The sequence below is a fragment of the Macroventuria anomochaeta genome, assembly GCF_010093625.1.
Source record: "Macroventuria anomochaeta strain CBS 525.71 unplaced genomic scaffold BU25scaffold_3, whole genome shotgun sequence".
Classification (NCBI taxonomy): domain Eukaryota; kingdom Fungi; phylum Ascomycota; class Dothideomycetes; order Pleosporales; family Didymellaceae; genus Macroventuria; species Macroventuria anomochaeta.
The window spans coordinates 1,585,939-1,604,535 of NW_022985364.1; the positions used below are offsets into that span (position 1 = coordinate 1,585,939).

At 53.6% G+C, this 18,597-nt stretch overlaps 8 protein-coding genes across 8 annotated transcripts; 7 read left to right on the top strand and 1 right to left on the bottom strand.

Annotated features, from left to right (window-relative positions):
• The first annotated feature begins 43 nt into the window (after positions 1 to 43).
• Positions 44 to 2,557, top strand: BU25DRAFT_445491 (Pentulose kinase). The gene is made up of 3 exons (XM_033709441.1): positions 44 to 696; positions 747 to 1,319; positions 1,368 to 2,557. Exons 1-3 carry the CDS (start codon positions 535 to 537, stop codon positions 2,427 to 2,429), a joined length of 1,797 nt encoding a protein of 598 aa, XP_033566650.1. The 5' UTR covers positions 44 to 534; the 3' UTR covers positions 2,430 to 2,557.
• Positions 2,558 to 2,859: 302 nt separating this feature from the next.
• Positions 2,860 to 4,058, top strand: BU25DRAFT_152162 (uncharacterized protein). Its single transcript, XM_033700639.1, has one exon. It carries the CDS (start codon positions 3,023 to 3,025, stop codon positions 4,037 to 4,039), a length of 1,017 nt encoding a protein of 338 aa, XP_033566651.1. The 5' UTR covers positions 2,860 to 3,022; the 3' UTR covers positions 4,040 to 4,058.
• Positions 4,059 to 4,465: 407 nt separating this feature from the next.
• BU25DRAFT_152298 (UBC-like protein) lies at positions 4,466 to 5,535 on the top strand. Its single transcript, XM_033700640.1, has 3 exons — positions 4,466 to 4,917; positions 4,968 to 5,081; positions 5,141 to 5,535. The coding sequence occupies exons 1-3, from the start codon at positions 4,885 to 4,887 to the stop codon at positions 5,453 to 5,455; spliced, it is 462 nt and encodes a 153-aa protein (XP_033566652.1). The 5' UTR covers positions 4,466 to 4,884; the 3' UTR covers positions 5,456 to 5,535.
• Positions 5,536 to 6,521: 986 nt separating this feature from the next.
• Positions 6,522 to 10,574, top strand: BU25DRAFT_406989 (uncharacterized protein). Its single transcript, XM_033705420.1, has one exon. The coding sequence runs from the start codon at positions 6,961 to 6,963 to the stop codon at positions 10,255 to 10,257; it is 3,297 nt and encodes a 1,098-aa protein (XP_033566653.1). The 5' UTR covers positions 6,522 to 6,960; the 3' UTR covers positions 10,258 to 10,574.
• A 1,040-nt stretch (positions 10,575 to 11,614) lies between these two features.
• BU25DRAFT_418139 (uncharacterized protein) lies at positions 11,615 to 13,662 on the bottom strand (the record flags this gene model as incomplete). The annotated part of the gene is made up of 6 exons (XM_033707855.1): positions 11,615 to 12,459; positions 12,512 to 12,581; positions 12,632 to 12,981; positions 13,032 to 13,099; positions 13,153 to 13,251; positions 13,304 to 13,662. 6 exons carry the CDS (start codon positions 13,660 to 13,662, stop codon positions 11,615 to 11,617), a joined length of 1,791 nt encoding a protein of 596 aa, XP_033566654.1.
• A 184-nt stretch (positions 13,663 to 13,846) lies between these two features.
• Positions 13,847 to 14,761, top strand: BU25DRAFT_152362 (uncharacterized protein). Its single transcript, XM_033700641.1, has one exon. The coding sequence runs from the start codon at positions 14,032 to 14,034 to the stop codon at positions 14,542 to 14,544; it is 513 nt and encodes a 170-aa protein (XP_033566655.1). The 5' UTR covers positions 13,847 to 14,031; the 3' UTR covers positions 14,545 to 14,761.
• Positions 14,762 to 14,793: 32 nt separating this feature from the next.
• On the top strand, positions 14,794 to 16,835 carry BU25DRAFT_406991 (uncharacterized protein). Its single transcript, XM_033705421.1, has 2 exons — positions 14,794 to 15,209; positions 15,365 to 16,835. Exons 1-2 carry the CDS (start codon positions 14,979 to 14,981, stop codon positions 16,706 to 16,708), a joined length of 1,575 nt encoding a protein of 524 aa, XP_033566656.1. The 5' UTR covers positions 14,794 to 14,978; the 3' UTR covers positions 16,709 to 16,835.
• Positions 16,836 to 16,996: 161 nt separating this feature from the next.
• BU25DRAFT_384503 (xanthine phosphoribosyltransferas-like protein) lies at positions 16,997 to 18,383 on the top strand. The gene is made up of 3 exons (XM_033704327.1): positions 16,997 to 17,140; positions 17,339 to 17,874; positions 17,928 to 18,383. The coding sequence occupies exons 1-3, from the start codon at positions 17,108 to 17,110 to the stop codon at positions 17,983 to 17,985; spliced, it is 627 nt and encodes a 208-aa protein (XP_033566657.1). The 5' UTR covers positions 16,997 to 17,107; the 3' UTR covers positions 17,986 to 18,383.
• The last annotated feature ends 214 nt before the right edge of the window (positions 18,384 to 18,597 follow it).

The window sequence follows — 18,597 nt, forward strand, 5'->3', positions numbered from 1 at the left end:
AGCAAGCTCCCCACCAAACTTCGAACATCTTTTCTCCCACGCCATCGCGTCGGCTCGCGTCGCAACGGTGGCTGTCAAGTGTCGGCGATGCCCCGAATACCCACGCGACTACACTCGCTCCAAGAATCGATTTTACCTAGTGGCGTATTTTCCAGCCAACAACACTCGGGGTGCCAAAACAGGTGGATCCGGGGTCTCACGATCTCCACAATTCCCCATTCATTCTGGAAAGCGTCCAGAAAATCACGAGCGCTGGCTTTGGGAACGGCAGCCAGACTCAGTCTTATTGCTGGAAAGCCGAGGATCACTAAGCCCTTCAATTGCCCCGCCCCCACCATGGTCCTGATAGCTATGTGCTCATCACTTAGCCAGAGCTGTAGAATGTTCTCAACACTATCTTAAAGCTCTCAATTCGATTGATTATCCTGACCTTTCCTCCCTTGCTTTTCTTACATACCACATTACAGCTGTACACACATCACAGTGGCAGTTACAATTCCCTTCAGACAGAACTCACGGCAGCCGTCGCGCCAGATGACCGACCCTCGCAACGAGATCCGTCCTCATGTCGACCACTACATCGGTATCGATGTTGGTACAGGCAGCGCCAGAGCCTGTATCATGAATGATCAGGGTGACATCGTTGGATTGGCTTCAGAAAACATTGGCCTCTGGCAGCCACAGACCGGCTACTATGTACTACGACCAGGAACAATGCTCCAAGATACAGAAGCTGATGGCAATAGGAACAATCTACAACAGACATCTGGCGATGCATCTGCTCATCCGTCCGCCGGGCAATGGACCAACACAACATTGACCGAGACTCTATCCGTGGTATTGGCTTCGATGCTACATGCTCGCTCTCCGTCTTCTCAGAGGACACCGATAAGCCCATCTCAGTCACTGGTCCGCACTTCGACAACAGAGACGGTAACGACCGCAACGTCATTCTATGGCTCGACCACCGACCAGTCGAGGAGACTGAGAAGATCAACGCTACCAATCACAACCTTCTCCGCTACGTTGGAGGCAAGATGTCCATCGAGATGGAAATACCCAAGGTTTTGTGGCTGAAGAATAACATGCCGAAGGAGCTTTTCGATCGCTGCAAGTTTTACGATTTGGGCGATGCACTGACACATTTAGCAACCGGAAGTGAAACTCGAAGCTACTGCAGTGTAGTTTGTAAGCAAGGCTTCGTCCCCGTTGGCGTCGATGGAAGTGTAAAGGGTTGGCAGGAAGACTTCCTCAGGAAGATTGGTTTGGAGGATTTGTGCGAGGACAATTTCAAGCGCATGGGAGGTGTTGACAAAGTGGTTTGTCCTGCATCACTAAGCGAACGGGACCTAGCTAACACATGGCAGAATGGACGTTACCTCACTGCTGGTGAGCTTGTCGGAACCCTCAGCGAGAAGGCTGCGGCAGAGATGGGTCTCAATCCAGGCGTTGCTGTTGGCAGCGGTGTCATCGACGCCTATGCTGGCTGGATTGGTACTGTCGGTGCCAAAGTCAAACTTGACGAAGATACTCTCGACATGGACCACGCAAAGAACGACGTCGAGCAGGCGTTCACACGACTGGCCGCAGTTGCAGGAACATCAACCTGCCATCTTGCCATGTCTCGCGACCCAGTCTTCGTACCCGGTGTTTGGGGCCCTTACCGAGATGTCCTGCTACCCGAATACTGGATGGCAGAAGGCGGCCAAAGTGCAACAGGAGAGCTGCTCAAGCACGTCATCGAGACCCATCCTGCATTCAAAGAAGCCTCCTCTGTCGCAGAGACCTTCAACACAAACATCTACGACTACCTGAACGAGCATCTCCACGAGATGGCCAAGCGTGAAAGCGCACCACACATCTCATGGCTCGGTCGCCACTTCTTCTTCTACGGCGACTTGTTTGGCAACCGCTCCCCTATCGCAGACCCCAACATGAAGGGCTCAGTCATCGGGTTGAGCTCTGACAAGAGTCTGGACGGCCTGGCGCTGTACTACTACGCTACACTGGAATTCATCGCGCTGCAGACTCACCAGATCGTATCAACGATGAACGAGTCCGGACACGTCATCTCGTCTATCTTCATGTCTGGCTCGCAATGTCAGAACGGCCTGCTTATGCAGCTCGTCGCTACTGCTTGCGACATGCCCGTCCTGATTCCGAAGTACGTTCACGCTGCTGTCGTACATGGTGCTGCTATGCTTGGTGCGAAGGCGGCGAGCACAGACAAGGACGGCAACAGTGAACCTCTCTGGGATATTATGGACAGGTTCAGTAAGCCTGGTAAGACGGTGAAACCAATTACGGACAAGAACGTCAAGAAGCTATTGGAGGCTAAGTACAAGGTCTTCCTGGAGCAGATTGAGGGGCAACAAAGGTATAGGAGTGAGGTTGATGCTGCGGTTAACGGCTGGACCACAGCGAAGTAAATGAAGGACTCTTCCGCTACGAACAACACATCGACGGCAACCCCATAAATCCAAAGTTCATACCACTTCACTCTTTTGTAACGATGACGTGGAGTTAGCGGTCATTTCTTATCGCCTGATGCGAATTTATCCACCCCTGTATGCACAAGTATCCGTGGAGCTTCGCATAAAGTGTGTCGAAGTACTATACGCGTACCACTCGAGATCAAGCAGACCTGAACTTCAACTTTGGCTGTGTAGATTGCGTGGCCCGCAACTGAAGACATTTTGAGCTTAGCAGCCAGTTACCGCACAATAAGCGCAAACATTCATCATTTGCACATGTCAAATGGTCTGCAAGTTGCTTTGTGGTTCGTGAAGATTCGCTGCGCTGTTTGTGCGGAAGTCGCCACACGTGGCTGTAACGCGCGGGGCGGAGTAGCGACGTCATCAGCCCCGTTCCCTCTTTCCATACGAACACCCCACCAACGCAAACATTCCTTTCTCACTACAAATACCTCTACTGACCTCCTCTAACACCACATCAACAAACACAAAAACTCCTTCACACACCTTTCAAATACACAAATACACAAACACACACTCCATCCACAATGGCTTCCACTGTCCACGTTGAGAACATCAGCACGAAGACGTCTGAGGACGAGATCAAGTCCTTCTTCAGCTTCTGTGGAAAGATCCAGGACATCTCCGTCAAGTCGACTGGTAATGACACGCAGTCTGCATCCGTCACTTTTGAGAAGGCAGCTGCCGCTAAGACCGCACTCCTCCTTGACAGCACACAGCTAGGCCCCAACTCGGTCCACGTCAAGTCCGCACAGTCTGGCGGCGAGTCTACCACCGACAAGTCAGCCGTCGACGACTCCCATGAGGCTGATCACATCTCGCAAGAGCAGAAGCCTCGCGCTCGTATTGTTGCCGAGTACCTTGCTCACGGCTACGCCATCTCCGACAAGGCCATCGAGAGCGCCCTTGCTGCCGACAAGCAGCACGGCTACAGCAACAAGTTCCTTCAGACTCTCCAGAACCTCGACTCCAAGACACAGGCTTCGCAGAAGGCGCAGGTCGTCGACCAGAAGCTTGGTCTCTCCAATAAGGCACTGGGTGCATGGGCTGGCCTGACCAGTTACTTCGACAAGGCTCAGGGCACACCTACCGGCCAGAAGCTGAGGGCCTTCTACGACCAGGGCAACAAGACTGTCATGGATGTCCACAACGAGGCCCGCCACCTGGCCGACCTCAAGAAGGGTCAGAGCGGCAGCGGCAGCAAGCCCACCAAGGAGGAGGCTGATGTTCACGGTGTTGGCGACGACAAGACACAGTGCAACTGCGGTTCCCAAGCTGGCAAGTGCCCATGCCCTGAGGGCCAGTGTGCATGCTCCGGATGCGCAAAGGCTGAGGATGGCGGCAAGCCCAGCGTAGAGGAGGCCAACGTCCACGAGGTCGGTAACGGCAAGACTCAGTGCAACTGTGGCTCCGTGTCTGGCAAGTGCCCCTGCCCCGAGGGCAAGTGCGCTTGCTCAGGTTGCGCGAAGGACACCACTAAGAACGAGAAGGGTGGTCACGCCGGCGACGCCAGCTACGCTGCTGTTGCCGACCCCAAGCAGTAGATTCATATCGGGCTTTGAGGCGTTTGGGCGGTCGATGTTATGAGCGACGATTTCCTTTTCTTTTTGGGCAATTCGTATAAGTATGTGCCATAGCGCCGGCAAAAAGTGGAGTTGGCGGCGATGAACAACGAACGATGAACTGAGATATCCTGTAGCCTAGTACTAAAATTGATGCTTTCACGTTTATATACATATCACTGTCCACTATGGTGCTCAATTAATGTGCTCAATTGGCACAGCCACCCACGGTTAATCGTATTCTCAAGCTTTCGTACTAGGATCTATACCATGTGTGCGAGTATCAATAGATAATCCCATTTTGATCATCTGACTTATCGCACGGCTGCTGATATGTTTGTTCCAAACGACACCGATATCGGCGTGGTGGGCATGCTCATGTTACAGTTGGTGACTTTGTAGACTAAAAGCGGGTGTGACGTCGGCGGGCTTCGAAACACATGCAACAAACCTTGAGCCAAAAAATAATAATGGAAGCAAAGGCAGCAGCAATAATGTGGGAGGCGTCGAGCAAAGGCAGCATGTGCAGCCGGAAATCCGTTAGCTTTGTCTGGAGTTAGTCAGTGATCGCAAACCACAATTGTTTGCCTCTGCGTCATGGTTTCTCTAGACTTCCCCACCACGCGCGTACCTTTTCCCAACTTCACCTGTGAGGTCCTTGTGGAAGCTACCACACCTTGCACAGTAAAACTCGTTCTTTCTGTCTCTAGCGTTCTTTTACTCGCCTTCAGCCTTGACAACGCATAGATAGCGCCCTGCAGCTGTAGCGCCGCAATACTTTCTCAGGCAACACAGCACTCCACCACGAAAACACAGCAACCGCCAAGATGAGCACAGGAGCAAAGAAGAGGATCATGAAGGCAAGCCTCTTGTATGATGTGCTAGGAAAAGCATACTGACAGTACTACAGGAGTATGGCGAGTGCATGGCCGACATGCCTTCAGGCATGAAGATCAACTTTGATGAGCAGAACATGACAAAGTGGGAGGTTCTTATGGATGGTCCTGACCAGTCTGTGTACGCGGTATGTATATGCATATCACGCGCTCACTTGCAGTATGAGGCTAAGCTAACGCTGCACAGGGCGGGCACTTCAAGCTCGAGATTACATTCCCCAACGAATACCCGTTCAAACCGCCAGTCGTTTCGTTCCGCACCAAGATCTACCACCCCAACGTCAGCAACGACGATAAGGGTTCCATGTGCCTGGGTCTGCTGCGTCCCGACGAGTGGAAGCCGCCGAACAAGGTCGTTTCGGTCCTTCGCCTGATTCAGACTCTCCTCATCGAACCAAACCCGGACGACGCTATCGAACCGTCTATTGCCAATGAATACAGGGAGAACCGCAACGAGTTCGAGAAGAATGCGAAGGACTGGATCAAGCGCTATGCGAGGTGAGAAGGACGTCACGCGACCACGACGGGTAGGGCCGCCTGGAGCAACAAGCTCCCAATCGATAGATACACTGCATTTCGGGCGTTTGGCGAAGCTGCGTCAGGCGGCTGGCAAGGGACAGATCGGTGATGGGCGGCGGAAAGAGCAAGCAATGGATCTATATCAACATGGATGGTACATATGATCGCGATATTGGCGAACGAAAATCTCCGAGCCGCTGGCAGTTGGGATGCGGTTGCACGCCCGGGCAGTTGCCCGGGTAAGGAATGCTCGGATTCGTTTTGATAAAAGAAAAACACATTTCACATCTAAGCATGTCGTCATAAGCAAATTTCCTCAGCCGTGGTGTGTACCTTGAAGGGAGTCAGATGAAGAGAACGAAATGAGAGGGCCAGGATGAGCGCTCTACAAGCCCTTCGAGAACACGTAGTGACGTACCAACGGCCAAGTGGAGCATGGCGACCGCGGGAGAACTGGTCGCGGCGACACCCATGTGCTTCTCGAAGTCATGTTCCCTTAAGGCGCTCGGACTGCAGCGCTGGCATTGCTGGCAGGGCCAATCTAACGAGTCAGCTCTGCACCGAAGGACGTCTCAGGAAGCGGACGCAGACGCAGCTGCTAAACACGAGCTGGAGACGATGCAGACCGACTCCCTTGGCCAAACTGCAGTTCTCCGGCAGCCACATGCGGATAGTGATGAAGTAATAAGCATGAAGCGAAGGGTACAGAGGTCGATGTAGCGTTCCCTGCCAATTGGAAACAGCGGACGGGCGGCCAGGATATGCAGGGGCCTCCACTTGCGAGAAACGGTGCCAATGTGCCAATCTCGGTAATGAAGAGTAGCCGCCTGGCTGACTGCAATTGGCTGTATTGGGGCATGCGTGAAGGTCGCGGCTCGAGGATGCTTGCTGGAAGGTGCAGAGCAGTCCAAAACGTCAAGGCAGCGCATGAGCCTCTCACGGCCCACGCCGGACGGGGATGCGGAAGCCGATGGACGATGCACTCGGGCTGCTTGCACGACCAGGCCGGCGGTATTGGTATTCAGGCTCTGCGACGCTGCTCCCTTCACCACCGTCTCCCAGTGGAGTTCATTCTCACACGCAGCCCTAAACAACACGTCGCCCAGCACGCGGCGTGCACATCACGCTCCTTAACCGCCGCACAGCAGAAGCAGCCACTCTAGCCACCCCTTCGCAGCATTCCCTTCGCAGCATTCCTTCACTCGCCAATTCTTACCACCTGATTCTGTGGTCCCGAGCTGTGGCGGTGCCCACCTTGGACTCCCGGACAGTAGTGCAGTGGTCCAGTGCTTTTTGAGGTCCAGACGCACCCACGCCCGAACAGCAGCGAGCACCTCGAGCATCTCACCTGCAGCCTCCCGCAAAGGCTGCCCTCGAATAGCTCGCGTCCGGTCTCTCTCGATAATGCGTTCGCCGCAAGCCACCACGACCGAGCTCCCTACCTTTCCGCTCGAATGAGCACCGCTGCGCGCTACCACGTCCGCCGCTATGGCTGACGCCCTATACCGTGCTGGCACCACCACTACCATCTCCCACTGGACTCTCACCGACGACGTGCCCAGCTCCAGCTTCCCCTACGACACGCCCACCTCGACCCCCTCGCGCCTCCAGTACGTCGCCTACAGGCCCCCGAGCTGCGACACGCCGCCCGCCTCCCCGCCGCCGCGAGACCCTTACATACAGCAGCGAAATGGACTGAGTGCGAAGAGAGGACTGCTGTTGAACATGGACACCGCCGTTTCTCCCGCCTACGAGCGTCGTGCCTACAGCCCTGCTCCCTCCGAGAGCCCCACCCTCCAATCCGTCGCCCTACCTTCCCCCAACTTCCCACCCCCACGACAGCGAGCACCCTCCCTTCTCCGCCATGCCGCCGTGTCCTTGCCCCAGTACGCACAATTGCCCCAGAACGAAGGCCCCACATCATCACCAGTCATGGCCCCCGCGATGCGACGGGATGGCAGTGGGCCCGGCTCTCCAGACCTACGCGCTATCTTCAACCCTCTCGCCAGTAATCCCCCCACATCGAACGGACCACAGTGGAATTCTTCGTCAGAAGACGTATCTGGCTCGATATCGCCCGTGCGAGCACGCGGCTACACCAGCTCGTCACAAGCCTCGTTCAACCCCACGCCGCCATTGCGCTCCGTAACCTCGATACCCGACTACGGTCAGTACCGTAGTGGCGAGCGGTCGAACCTGTCCGGCACATACAAGCCCAACCGTGGAGTGCCGAACTGGTCTCACTCGGACTACTACCCTCCACCACCGATTCGACAGCTGCGAGGCGAGGAGCCCCGTTTCAGCTCGAGGTCAGGCTATACAAACACCTCCTCAAGTGTGATGGAGGCTAGCACAGAAAGAAGCAGCATAGCAACGGCGCGCAGCTCTGTGGCTAGTGACCGTCAGAACAGCATATACTCGAGAGACCAATCGAGGGACCGTCTACGCGACCGCGACGATTCGCCGGAGACAATACAGACTTCGGAGGTTGCTGAAGAGGAGGAAGAGCAGGATCAGTTCAGCGCTGTTGACGATGTTATCGACGCCTACTGCTATGATGAGGACGAGCGAGGCTACTCGATGATGGGCGAGAAAGCACGAGACCCGTCTCCAATGGCTTTGGATCTGGAACCGCCTGAGCTATCACAGACGCCATCTCGCGATATTGAATCGCTGTCCTCATTCCAGTCGTCTGAAAACCTCAAGCAATGGGATAGTTCCCCAGCACCGCCTCTCAATGGCATGATAGCGAAGGCCGGGATGAGAAAGCACCGTCTCTCAATCCGCCCACCATCTGCGACAGATACCTTAGATCAGAGTCTACTTGACGATGATACACAAGGCGGAGCAGAGGGCGAGTTGAAGCCGCATCAAATACCTCCGCTAGCACAGATCAGTCCTTTCCAGGCCCAATACACACCAAGAACGATCGAAGCTGTCACAGCCTTGACAAACAAGAAGATGTCGGATGAAAGGCAACGATCGAGTGAGGAGCTGCCCCGACGGATATCGATGACCCTGCAGGCCCTGTCACTTGGTGCGCCGAGCACACTAGTACAGACCCCGGATGACGGACTGCCCGCTAGGGTACCGAGTGCCAAGCGGGCCCAAATGTCGGAGATTCATCGCGAGATCGCTGCTCTGCCACGACTGCCCATGAACAGGTCGCGTATGTCGCGACGAGATTGGGCCGACATTGAGGCGTACTCGAGAAGGCATTCAAAGAGGCCGAGTGCATCTCGGTTGGCATCGACGGAGTCGGTAGCGAAGGTGGACCCTGCTCTGCAGTCACCACCGCTGCAGAAGTCTCAGCCACTGCCGGAAGTTGATGAGGACGAAGCTATCCCGCGTCGAGCATCGACCAGTGTGTACGACCGAAAGAGTGGGTTTGGGTTGGACTCGTTTTTGAAGCCCACAAAGACCGCCGAGGCAAAGCCCACAGCTGCACCCACACAGAACGTGCAGGCTCCAGGAATTGCGCCAGCAGTGCGGAAGATGGCGAGTCCAGCGGAGCGCGATCGTTATGGATTCAAGAAAGAATCGCTGAACGTCAGCGTACAAGAGCACAATGCCTGGGCGGCGAGATATGAAGAGCATATCAGCAGGCGCCGAAACAAGTGGATAGCGTTGATGACCAAGCAGGGCCTTCCAACGACTGAGCCTACCAAGTTCCCTGAGATGAACGAGAAAGTCAAGCGTTATGCTCGCAAAGGCTATCCTCCGGAGTGGCGTGGAGCTATGTGGTGGTACTACTCTGGCGGCCAGCACACGCTCCAGCAGAAAGAGCATATCGGCTTGTACGCTTCGCTGGCAGCACAAGTCAAACGGGACGAGCTGAACAAGGACGACAAGGATGCGATCGAGCGTGATCTCGACCGCACGTTCCCTGACAACATCCACTTCCGCCCCGAACCAGCGACTGACCTCCTCGATGGAGAGTCTGATGACGAGCCCGCTCTGATCCAAGATCTGCGCGAAGTTCTCTCCTGCTTCGCGCTCAACAACCCGAGCATCGGGTACTGCCAATCGCTCAACTTTATCGCTGGCCTTCTGCTCCTGTTCCTTAAGCAAGACAAGGAGAAGGTCTTCATCCTCCTCACGATCATCACTCAGATTCACCTTCCCGGCGCCCACGCCCGCTCTCTCGCAAATACGGAAGTTAATGTCCTCATGATGCTCATCAAAGACTACCTTCCTAAAGTATGGGCCTCTATCAACGACACTGATCTCATCAACTCCGGCGCTGGCTCTCATGCACACCCAAACTCGAAGTTTCAACGCCAGCCTACCGTAGCCCTGTCTTGCACATCGTGGTTTATGTCCCTCTTCGTCGGTGTCCTTCCTATTGAGACAGTTCTCCGAATCTGGGACGCCTTCTTGTATGAAGGACCCCGGGCGCTCTACCGCTATGCGCTCGCCATCTTTAAGCTTGGCGAGCCTGAGATTAGGAAGTACCGACCGGGTGATGGGGAGTTGTTTATGCTTGTCCAGAATCTGCCCAGGACGTGCATTGATCCGAACATTCTTCACGACTTCGCCTTTGTCAAGAAAGGATTCGGGAGCTTAAGTCAAGGAGTCATTGATCAGAAGAGGCTGTTCTGGCGTGAACAGAACAAAACGATTGCGCATCAGAACTCTGTCAAGAGTGCGCGGCAAAACCAACAAGGCCTTGCGGTGCCAAGTCAGAAACAAGAGGGCGACGAGACAGACGGCGAGAGCGTCCGGCGCACAATGGGCGGTCTCAGAAGAAAGGCCAGCCGGAGATTCAAACGCATGAGAAGTTAATCTCTCCTTCTCTCACCGACGCCACACCATACACTTCCGCAACACAACGCGGTATTTCCTTTTCCTTGTTTCTTATAAGTTCTCATGGCGAGCGGCGTTCAGCATACACCGATATACATACAGGTGGAGGTCAGGCGTACAAAAGGCAGCGAACTTGAGTTCTTGTATAATAATTACCATATACCCCCTTTGTGTGGGATGGGAGGTTACCTAGAGTAGCGGGCGATCGTAAGAAGGGAGAAAGGCCCTAGTAGGAGGCAAGGATGGACATTGGTACCTAATGACACATGACTTGATGACCTCGAGATTAGTTTCACAGCACGTATCTTCTGTTTTGCGTACATGATTTCATGGCGAGGGCTGCACCTGCTGTAATGGCGGACATGTGGGTAGGGATTGCCCGATCAGGACCTAGCTCTGTCTACTCTCAGTAGCTTCGTTCGCTGAACCTCAGGAATGACTCTAACACTTCACTTTGTCAGTTCAAGAGTCCTTGACGCAGCTCACCAGTCTCACCGACAGGCTGTAGACTTACTTGCTGTTCTCGTAGGCTTCACGGAGCGCACCATTTCTGCTTAAAGGATCCGTAACCATGCGCCACGTCAACCCCAAAAGAGCACTTCGCGTTCCTCGTTGGCAGTCTCCAAGCTGACAGAGCAGATTGCAGCAGTGCCTCACTTCTCATGCTTCTTGTCGCAAGGCACAGCCATCGCCTCGTCTGTCTCCAACCTCGATTGTAGAACCTTAACGACAATGCCGTACTCTCACACGTCAACACCAAGCAAGTGGATGTGCTGCGCTCCACCATCTGAAGTATATATCGTCCGTTGGATCTTGCGAACAGCACAGCCATCGAGCGCATTGTACTCGCCCTACAATCACCGCGACCAGACCACCTAGGATACACATCCGTCGGCATCGATTCCATGACAACGTTCCGCGAAAGCATCGGTATCAGAGTCAATCGGCATGACGAGCTGGAGTTGGTGTTTGCACATGATCAGCATATTAGACAGAGGGGTTGACGAAGATTGAGCGGAACAAGGCGTATTGATCGGTTCTCGACGCTGATTGAAGATTGCTGATGATAGCTTTTCGAGACTGGAAAGCGCCAATGCATTGATCTGGTAGGAATTTGGCATGTAAGATGCGTGGATATCTGATGAGAAAGGACAGTAAGGAAACAAATTATGCCGAAAGGGCATAAGTGGTGAGTAGATAGCCTCCGTAGTTTAGGGTAGATGAAACAAAGTGCCAGTCGATTAACCAAGCGCTAGCCTCCAAAGGATGATAAGAAATAGCAACAAGCCGCTGGGAATTTCTAAAAAAAAAAGACTTGCTGTGCGGTGAAATGTTTTTACTGCATCCTCTTCCGCTTCCTAGGGTCCTCGGGCTCATCTTCGTCTGCTCGCTCAGCTGTCTCGGCAGGGTTAAGAAGAGAATGCACATTTGATGCCATGCTGGAACGACGTGTTGGCGGGCCAGGTGTATCGAAGCCTTTAAACGGGTATCGGGCTCCAGGAAGAGTCCAACCACTGTCTGGGTTCAGTGACGATGGAGGGCCATCTGGTGGTGTGCCCTGCCTCGATGTCCGCCCACGAGGGCCTCGAGGAAGCTGATATGATTCTAGAGCGTTGCGAAGTTGCTCGTCGCCACCACCAATCGGTGCTCTATGTGGTGAAGAAGGCCATTGTGTAGAGTTGTGGCCAGATGCGTATGGCGAATGTGTGGGTGGGGGCTGTGGTTGCCAGCCAACGGTGCGGATGTCAGCAGAAGTGTGTCGTCGCTGGAAGTGGTTGTAAGGAGGCGATGCGCCGCTTCCCATGTTATTCCCTCCATTTCCTCCTGGCGCTTGGATTGAAGGCGGAGGAGGCGGAGGAGGTGGAGGCGGCTGATGTGCAGCTGGCGGTCTGGCTGATGATGGGGAGTAGTTCCCTGTGCCAATCGAGCCATATCGACGTGGTGAGATTGCAAGATGCGCTGGAACTGGAGGCTTCACCGGCGTCTGTCGTGGAAGGCCAGCCAATGATCCTCGCCGAGAATCTGGATATTGATCATGAGGCATTGCGCGTGGTGAGAGGGGTGGACCGTTGTTGTCCACTTGCATGAAGTACGGTTGCCGTGCTGAGGACGGCTCCTCCGGTTGATCTAGTGTGCGTAGCATATCGGTGTATCGGCTGATGTCTCGTTGCATCACTGCGACTGGTATCGATAGTCAGTACTTCATCTTTTCAACAACACCTGGTCTACATACTGTTTTTGTGCACAGAGTGCTCTGGATCTGGCACTAGGTCCATGATGTGATGAGTCAACTCCTGGTTCCACTACAATCCCGTTAGCTAGAGAACACAAGTATTATATAAACGTGGCGTACCTGATGGCAGCGCATCATGCCTTCCATTAAGACCGCTGCTTTCTGACTGAGATAAGCGCACGTATCTTCTGATCGCTGAATCTGCGAATGCATGTTGTGCAAATTATACTCCAAAGCATTCAGCCGCGACTCGACAGGATCCGGCATCTGCTGCTCGACAGGCTGTGTAGGAGGTAACCCGATGGGAATCTTAGGGGTGGAGAAAGAGTCTCGGTGTATGAGCGCGTGCCTCGAGGCTCGTCGTTTGATCTCACGCAAGCCTACAAGATCGCCGCGCTTGAAGTTCCCATTTCCGTGCTTGAACTCCCAGAGAGGTGAGTCTGGCGATCCAGTGTGGAATACGTCGCTCACTGCTCGACCTTAGCAACCCTTCCGCAAAAAGTATGCGCACGCCACCCACCTTTATGAAAACCGTACATGTTCAATTGTCGCACGAAAGATGAGATGTTGGTGTGCTTGAAATATGAACTGCAGTGTATATCAGTATTGCACGACACGAGAAAAGCTGGTGTGGTACATACGACAGGACTTTTGAGAACTCGCTGGAAGGAGACATGACGAAGCTTTCATTTGTGCTAGACCAAGAAATGAGATGCTGGATGCTTTGGTCTTCGAGCATGCTGAGTCTATGTTAGTACTTGCATACATTGCCCAGGTCTGGGGTAGACGCACTTGTAGAGTTTGTGTATGAATGCCGTCTGAACCACCTTGGGTTGCTGTGCGGCTGCTGCAGCGCCCACCGCGGGCGCAGAACTGCCATTGCCGTTGGGCGTGTTGTTGTCTGAATCGCCGTTCGCTAATTGACTCTGCGCGTGTGTCTGGTGTGTCGGCGTGAGGTGTTGTCGATCTATACTTGGCGCAATCAGGCTGGGTGGGCCCATGGCCGAGGTTGAGGACGGCGTGATGTCCATTGGGTCTCGCGGAGGTGCTAGCGAGGAGCTGGAAGAGGGTAGGATGGGAATCGACCTGTGCATGTTCGGGTTGTGGTCGCCAGAGAACGGGCTCCGGCGAGCTTCTGCGACAGAAGCCATGGTGTGGAGACGCGGCGGGGGAGGATGGCAGCAATGTTGAGGTTTTGGGCTGCTAAGCCAATAAGGCCCTTGAACAGCGCCCTGGAGCCGGGATGGAGGTTTTCGCAACGAAGAAATGTTCTGTTAATCCGCAAAAACACTGCTGGATTGGGCTGCAGGGTCCCCGATATAGGGCAGATTGGCGGTGCGGAGCGGCAACTGGAGGTGTTGTTCCAGAAAGGTCGGCAACGAAGACAAGCCGTCGTTCGCTGCTAGGAATCGGGAGCTGCCGACGAACAGAGGCTTGCCGTGGCGCCGGGTAGCAGCTCGGGAGCTGTCCTGCAGCGATGAGGGTGAGAGAAGCGTGGGATTATCTACAGCATCTATAATATGGGACGGATGGCTTCCACGTATTGCTATGCTATGCAAATGAGGGAAGAGGCACGGCGCGTCGGCTATGGCGGACTAGCAGCAGCGCTGGCCGCGAAGGGAGCTGCTGAGACAGTGGAGGGCGTGTGCCGCAAAAGTATCATCTGTGAAAGGATAGGAGATGCCAGGCACAGGCCATGCGTGGAGGCCAGCAGCGTTCCCCTCGATGATCTGGCACAAGCACAGGACACACTCGATATGAGGGGATCGATGGCAGTACTGAGCGTCTGGAGGCCTCTGCGCAGCCAAACTGGCAGTGGAGCTGGAGAGGCACGATCAAAGAGAGCAAATGGATGGTGGCAAAGACTGCGCATCTTGGGTCGCAGTCAGCAAGCCCGCGACGGCGCCGGAGCAGGTTTACCGTTTGTTCTTGTGCAGCTTCCTGACAAGCAGCTCAAGGTTCGCGCAGACGTCGGCCGGCCACATGCATCCTCATCAAGTGAAACGGCCGCGGCACTCCGAACAGTCTTATAACCACCCTGCTATAACGCTTAATGTCTGGCTGTGGGGTCTGATAGCGTGTCAGCTCTGACAGACAGCTCCTTATGTCATTTGTGCAATCCAGTGTGCTCTTCAGCGTGACTGCACAACACGGTAATGTCAACAACTGCGAGGCGTCGGCACCGTACCCGCTGTAAGCCATCTCTTCGGAACATTTCGCGATTGCTGCTGCAGCACTGTGATGTGCATGCAGTTCGCTTTGCAAGTATCGGCACTAGTTGCCACGAGGATGCCCCATCGTGCCTTCCTCGACGAAGAGATCGTCAAGAGGGGTACGTTTTGACGACCGTGCCACTTCCTTCCATATACCTTGATTAACGTCACCGAACGTGTCAGGTCGGCGAACTCTCTCCCTTTGCTGTAAACCCTCCCGTCGCTACCCCGGATGAGCTGCTCAATTGCCGAAAATGGCGAGCAGTGATTTGGCGGAAGCGTTCACGCGACTGTCAACCTCTGGCTCGAGACTAAACGCTCTGGAAGCTTTGATTAAGGAGCTGACGCCATATGAGTGGAGGTTTGTCCAGTCTCTTACCAACCCACGAACTTTCCAGTGTGACATCATCGGGCAACTACCCGTAGAGCTTGTCTCTCACATATTCTCGTATCTTGATACATCTACACCGTGGCGACTGCAGCTTGTAGGTCAAACCCGTACGATTGTTTCCACCTGAAGAATTCACGTTGCACAAAGTCTTAAGAACTGTTTCGTTCATAACAGTCTTCTCCTGCTATGCCGAGGCAACCGCCAAAGAGTCTGTGAGAATGTAGACTTACATATACTAACCACCGGCAGGTATCTCGTTCCTGGTCTGAGAAACTGCGAAGCTTGGTAGTACTTAAGCCCAGCCTCGACAGCTGGTACGATGGCAGGGTCAATCTTCAAGGCGCCGACCTTGACTTTTGCTGGCACAAAGCTCGAAGCATTCATGCTTTCCGCCACGCTTCTCAATCAGCCCCGCCAGACAGCAGTTTCAAGATATCGGCACCCTTTCATTTGGGCGAACAAATACTTGCTGGCGACAACCTGATATGGCTCGACAAAAACCGCCGTCAAGTGCACGTGCTAAACTTGAGGTCATTGACCCATAAAGTCCTCGTCTCCATGGCCCGCGGCATGCTTCGAAATCTTTATGCGTCCGACGAGTTAGTAGTGTTTACTCCACATACCAACGGAACCGTTTACGTTGGCGAACTGGACGGTCAAAGCCCATTAAAACAATTTCGGTTTATCAATTCAGCCCTAAATTTCGCCGTAACGTGTCGACATCGGACAGTGGCATGCGCACAGCACCTGCAAGGCCGGACACGCGTCTACATCTGGAACTACGACACTCAGCAGGGCAGATCATTCAACGTCAGCAATGATACGCCCATGCTTTCAGGGGATCATCTAAATCCTTCGATGTTTTCTGATTTAGGGTTGCTTCTACAACCGGACACTGAAACGATTGTGTTATGCCTGCTCGCCCAACCTAATAGTGAACAGAATCCCGGCAATAGCCCTCAGGTGCTCTATTATCGATTCACTTTCGCAGGCGAATATCTCCACAGTGCCAAACAAGTACTCGACGGGTACTACGACGACGACATCAATATCGAATTCGGCGACCGGACAAGCTTGAAATTCATACCCGCGAGTCACGATGGTCTGTTCATGTTGCAATGCAACGCATGGGTATCGTCTTATGCAATTAAAACCGTCCACACACTTCAATTCGATGAAAAACTGCATGCCTTCACAAGCCCTCGGCACTCCAGAATGTACCCGATTGACCAACACGATCAAGGCAACATTGTTTGGTGGAAGAACGTTTTCATCGAAGCCGGCACCAAGGAGAACATTGTCGTTCACCGGGGCACTACCTCTCATCCTCGCCATGACCCAGCGGTGGTGTACGTTCATGTCGAGCCTGTGCGAAGGGCTGATAGAGAACGGCAAATGAACTTCAAAGACCTTCTCATTAACGACATGTACATTGTACGGCCGTATTGCGATGCATTTTATGTCTACTGCTACGATCATACTGTGCAGTTGCCAGGAAAGGAGGGTACATTGGATGGTGTGGGGCCCTGGGAGGTAATTGAGCCCAGATCTGCGAGCGTGAGCGAGTGTGTAGGAGGAACGGACGGCACATAATTGCCTAGGATGTACTGCAGACCTCAAGGTCTGTTGTCTTGGAATAGGGTTGATGATTGCTCTTTGCAGCAAGGGGAACGAATCCACAGTTAGCTGTATATACGAGTATAATTCAAACACAGTCAGCGCTACGCGTGTCGAATACAATTGAGAGCGCGGCACGAGTGAAAAGAAAGGCAAGAAAATATAGGTCAAGGCCTAGAAGCTAACGTCTTCCACACTAGCGCGGGGCTGCTCGACCTCTCAAATTTACCCCACGCCTCATTGTCGGCGTACTCCGCGCCCAAGATTTTTCTTTTCGATCTCAATATTAGACCCCACCGACCAAGCTCGGTACCTTATAATTTATACTTTGCGCCTCACCCGTGCTTCTGTACTTTACATACAACAACCGCAACCATGGTCGAGAAGCTCTACGTCACATACAACCAGGTACGTACATAACCGCGCCGCAGTAGGCACTGTGCATGCTGTACTACGGTTGACCTCACTGTCAATGTACTACCCTACGACACGCAATATGTCACAAACCACACTTTCCAGCGTTCCAAGCATGTCTGGTTCTGCGTCGTTGCTCCACGCCATTACTTCGGCTCAAACTCAATGCAATAACATACTGACACACCACAGGTGCACAAGCATTGCCAGGATGCTGCACCCAGGATCCTCGAAGAATTCAAGCCCAACCTCATGATCGCCATCGGCGGCGGCGGTTACGTCCCCGCGCGCATTCTGCGCTCCTTCCTAAAGCGCGACGGCTCGCCCAACATCCCCATTCAGGCGATCGGTCTCTCTCTGTACGAGCAGCTCGGCGGCTCTGGCGACTCCGAGGTCGAAGTCCCCGGCACAAAAGTCACACGTACTCAATGGCTCGATCTTTCTTCTCTCGAGATGGCCAACCTGATCGGCAAGAATGTCCTCATTGTTGACGAGGTCGATGACACAAGGACAACGCTCGAGTACGCGGTGCGCGAGCTCGAGAAGGATGTCGTTGAGGCGCAGAAGAAGTCTGGACGCACAGGGGAGAAGACCACATTCAGCATTTTCGTGCTGCACAACAAGGACAAGGCAAAGAAGGGCACACTCCCCGAGGAGACTCTCAAGGGAAGGTATTTGGCTGCGGAGACCGTCGGCGACGTCTGGATCAACTACCCTTGGGAAGCTATGTACGTTCTCATTCTCCTGACCTTCATGAGCCGAGTGACTAATACTTGTCTAGTGACATTGACGAGCACGACCGTCTGTCCGCCGAGGCCGAGAAGAACAAGAAGGCCTAAATCACAAGTAGTTACCAGCTTTGATTTATGATACCAGGAGAAAGTGAGGAGAGCTTAGGGAAGAAAAAAGCATCACATTGACGACTTGGCATTTGAGCATTTGCAGGCAGGGATACACAGGAGTTGGCGGATACTGATCTTCAACGACAGTCATTTGGATAATCGGCTCGGAGCCTTACCGTGGGATAGACACTGGATGGAAACAAAACTCGAAAGAGCATTGTTTCACCACTCCCTCTGTTCCTGTGACCTCACGTTCCATTTCGAATATCCCTTCATACATGAAGGCACCAAAGCAGCGCTTGGAAGCACTGTCTCATAGGTGCATCTGATACATGGCGTTGGCCGCAGACTTGCTTCACATGTCCATGATCCGAGGTCGAGTTGAGTGAGACAAGCAAAAAGAGATCTTTAATTTAGGAAAACACCCGCAGCACCTACCTCCAACATCGCTCGTAGCTAAGCTGAGAAAATCGATGCTTTGAGCCGTATGACGTTCAGAGCTGCAACAAAAAGACAAAAACATACAACAGCAGGTATTCGCTAGTGGTCACCCACCTAACTACTAATCTGCCGGTACATTGCTTAAATAGGGCTGAGCGAACGGGAAGC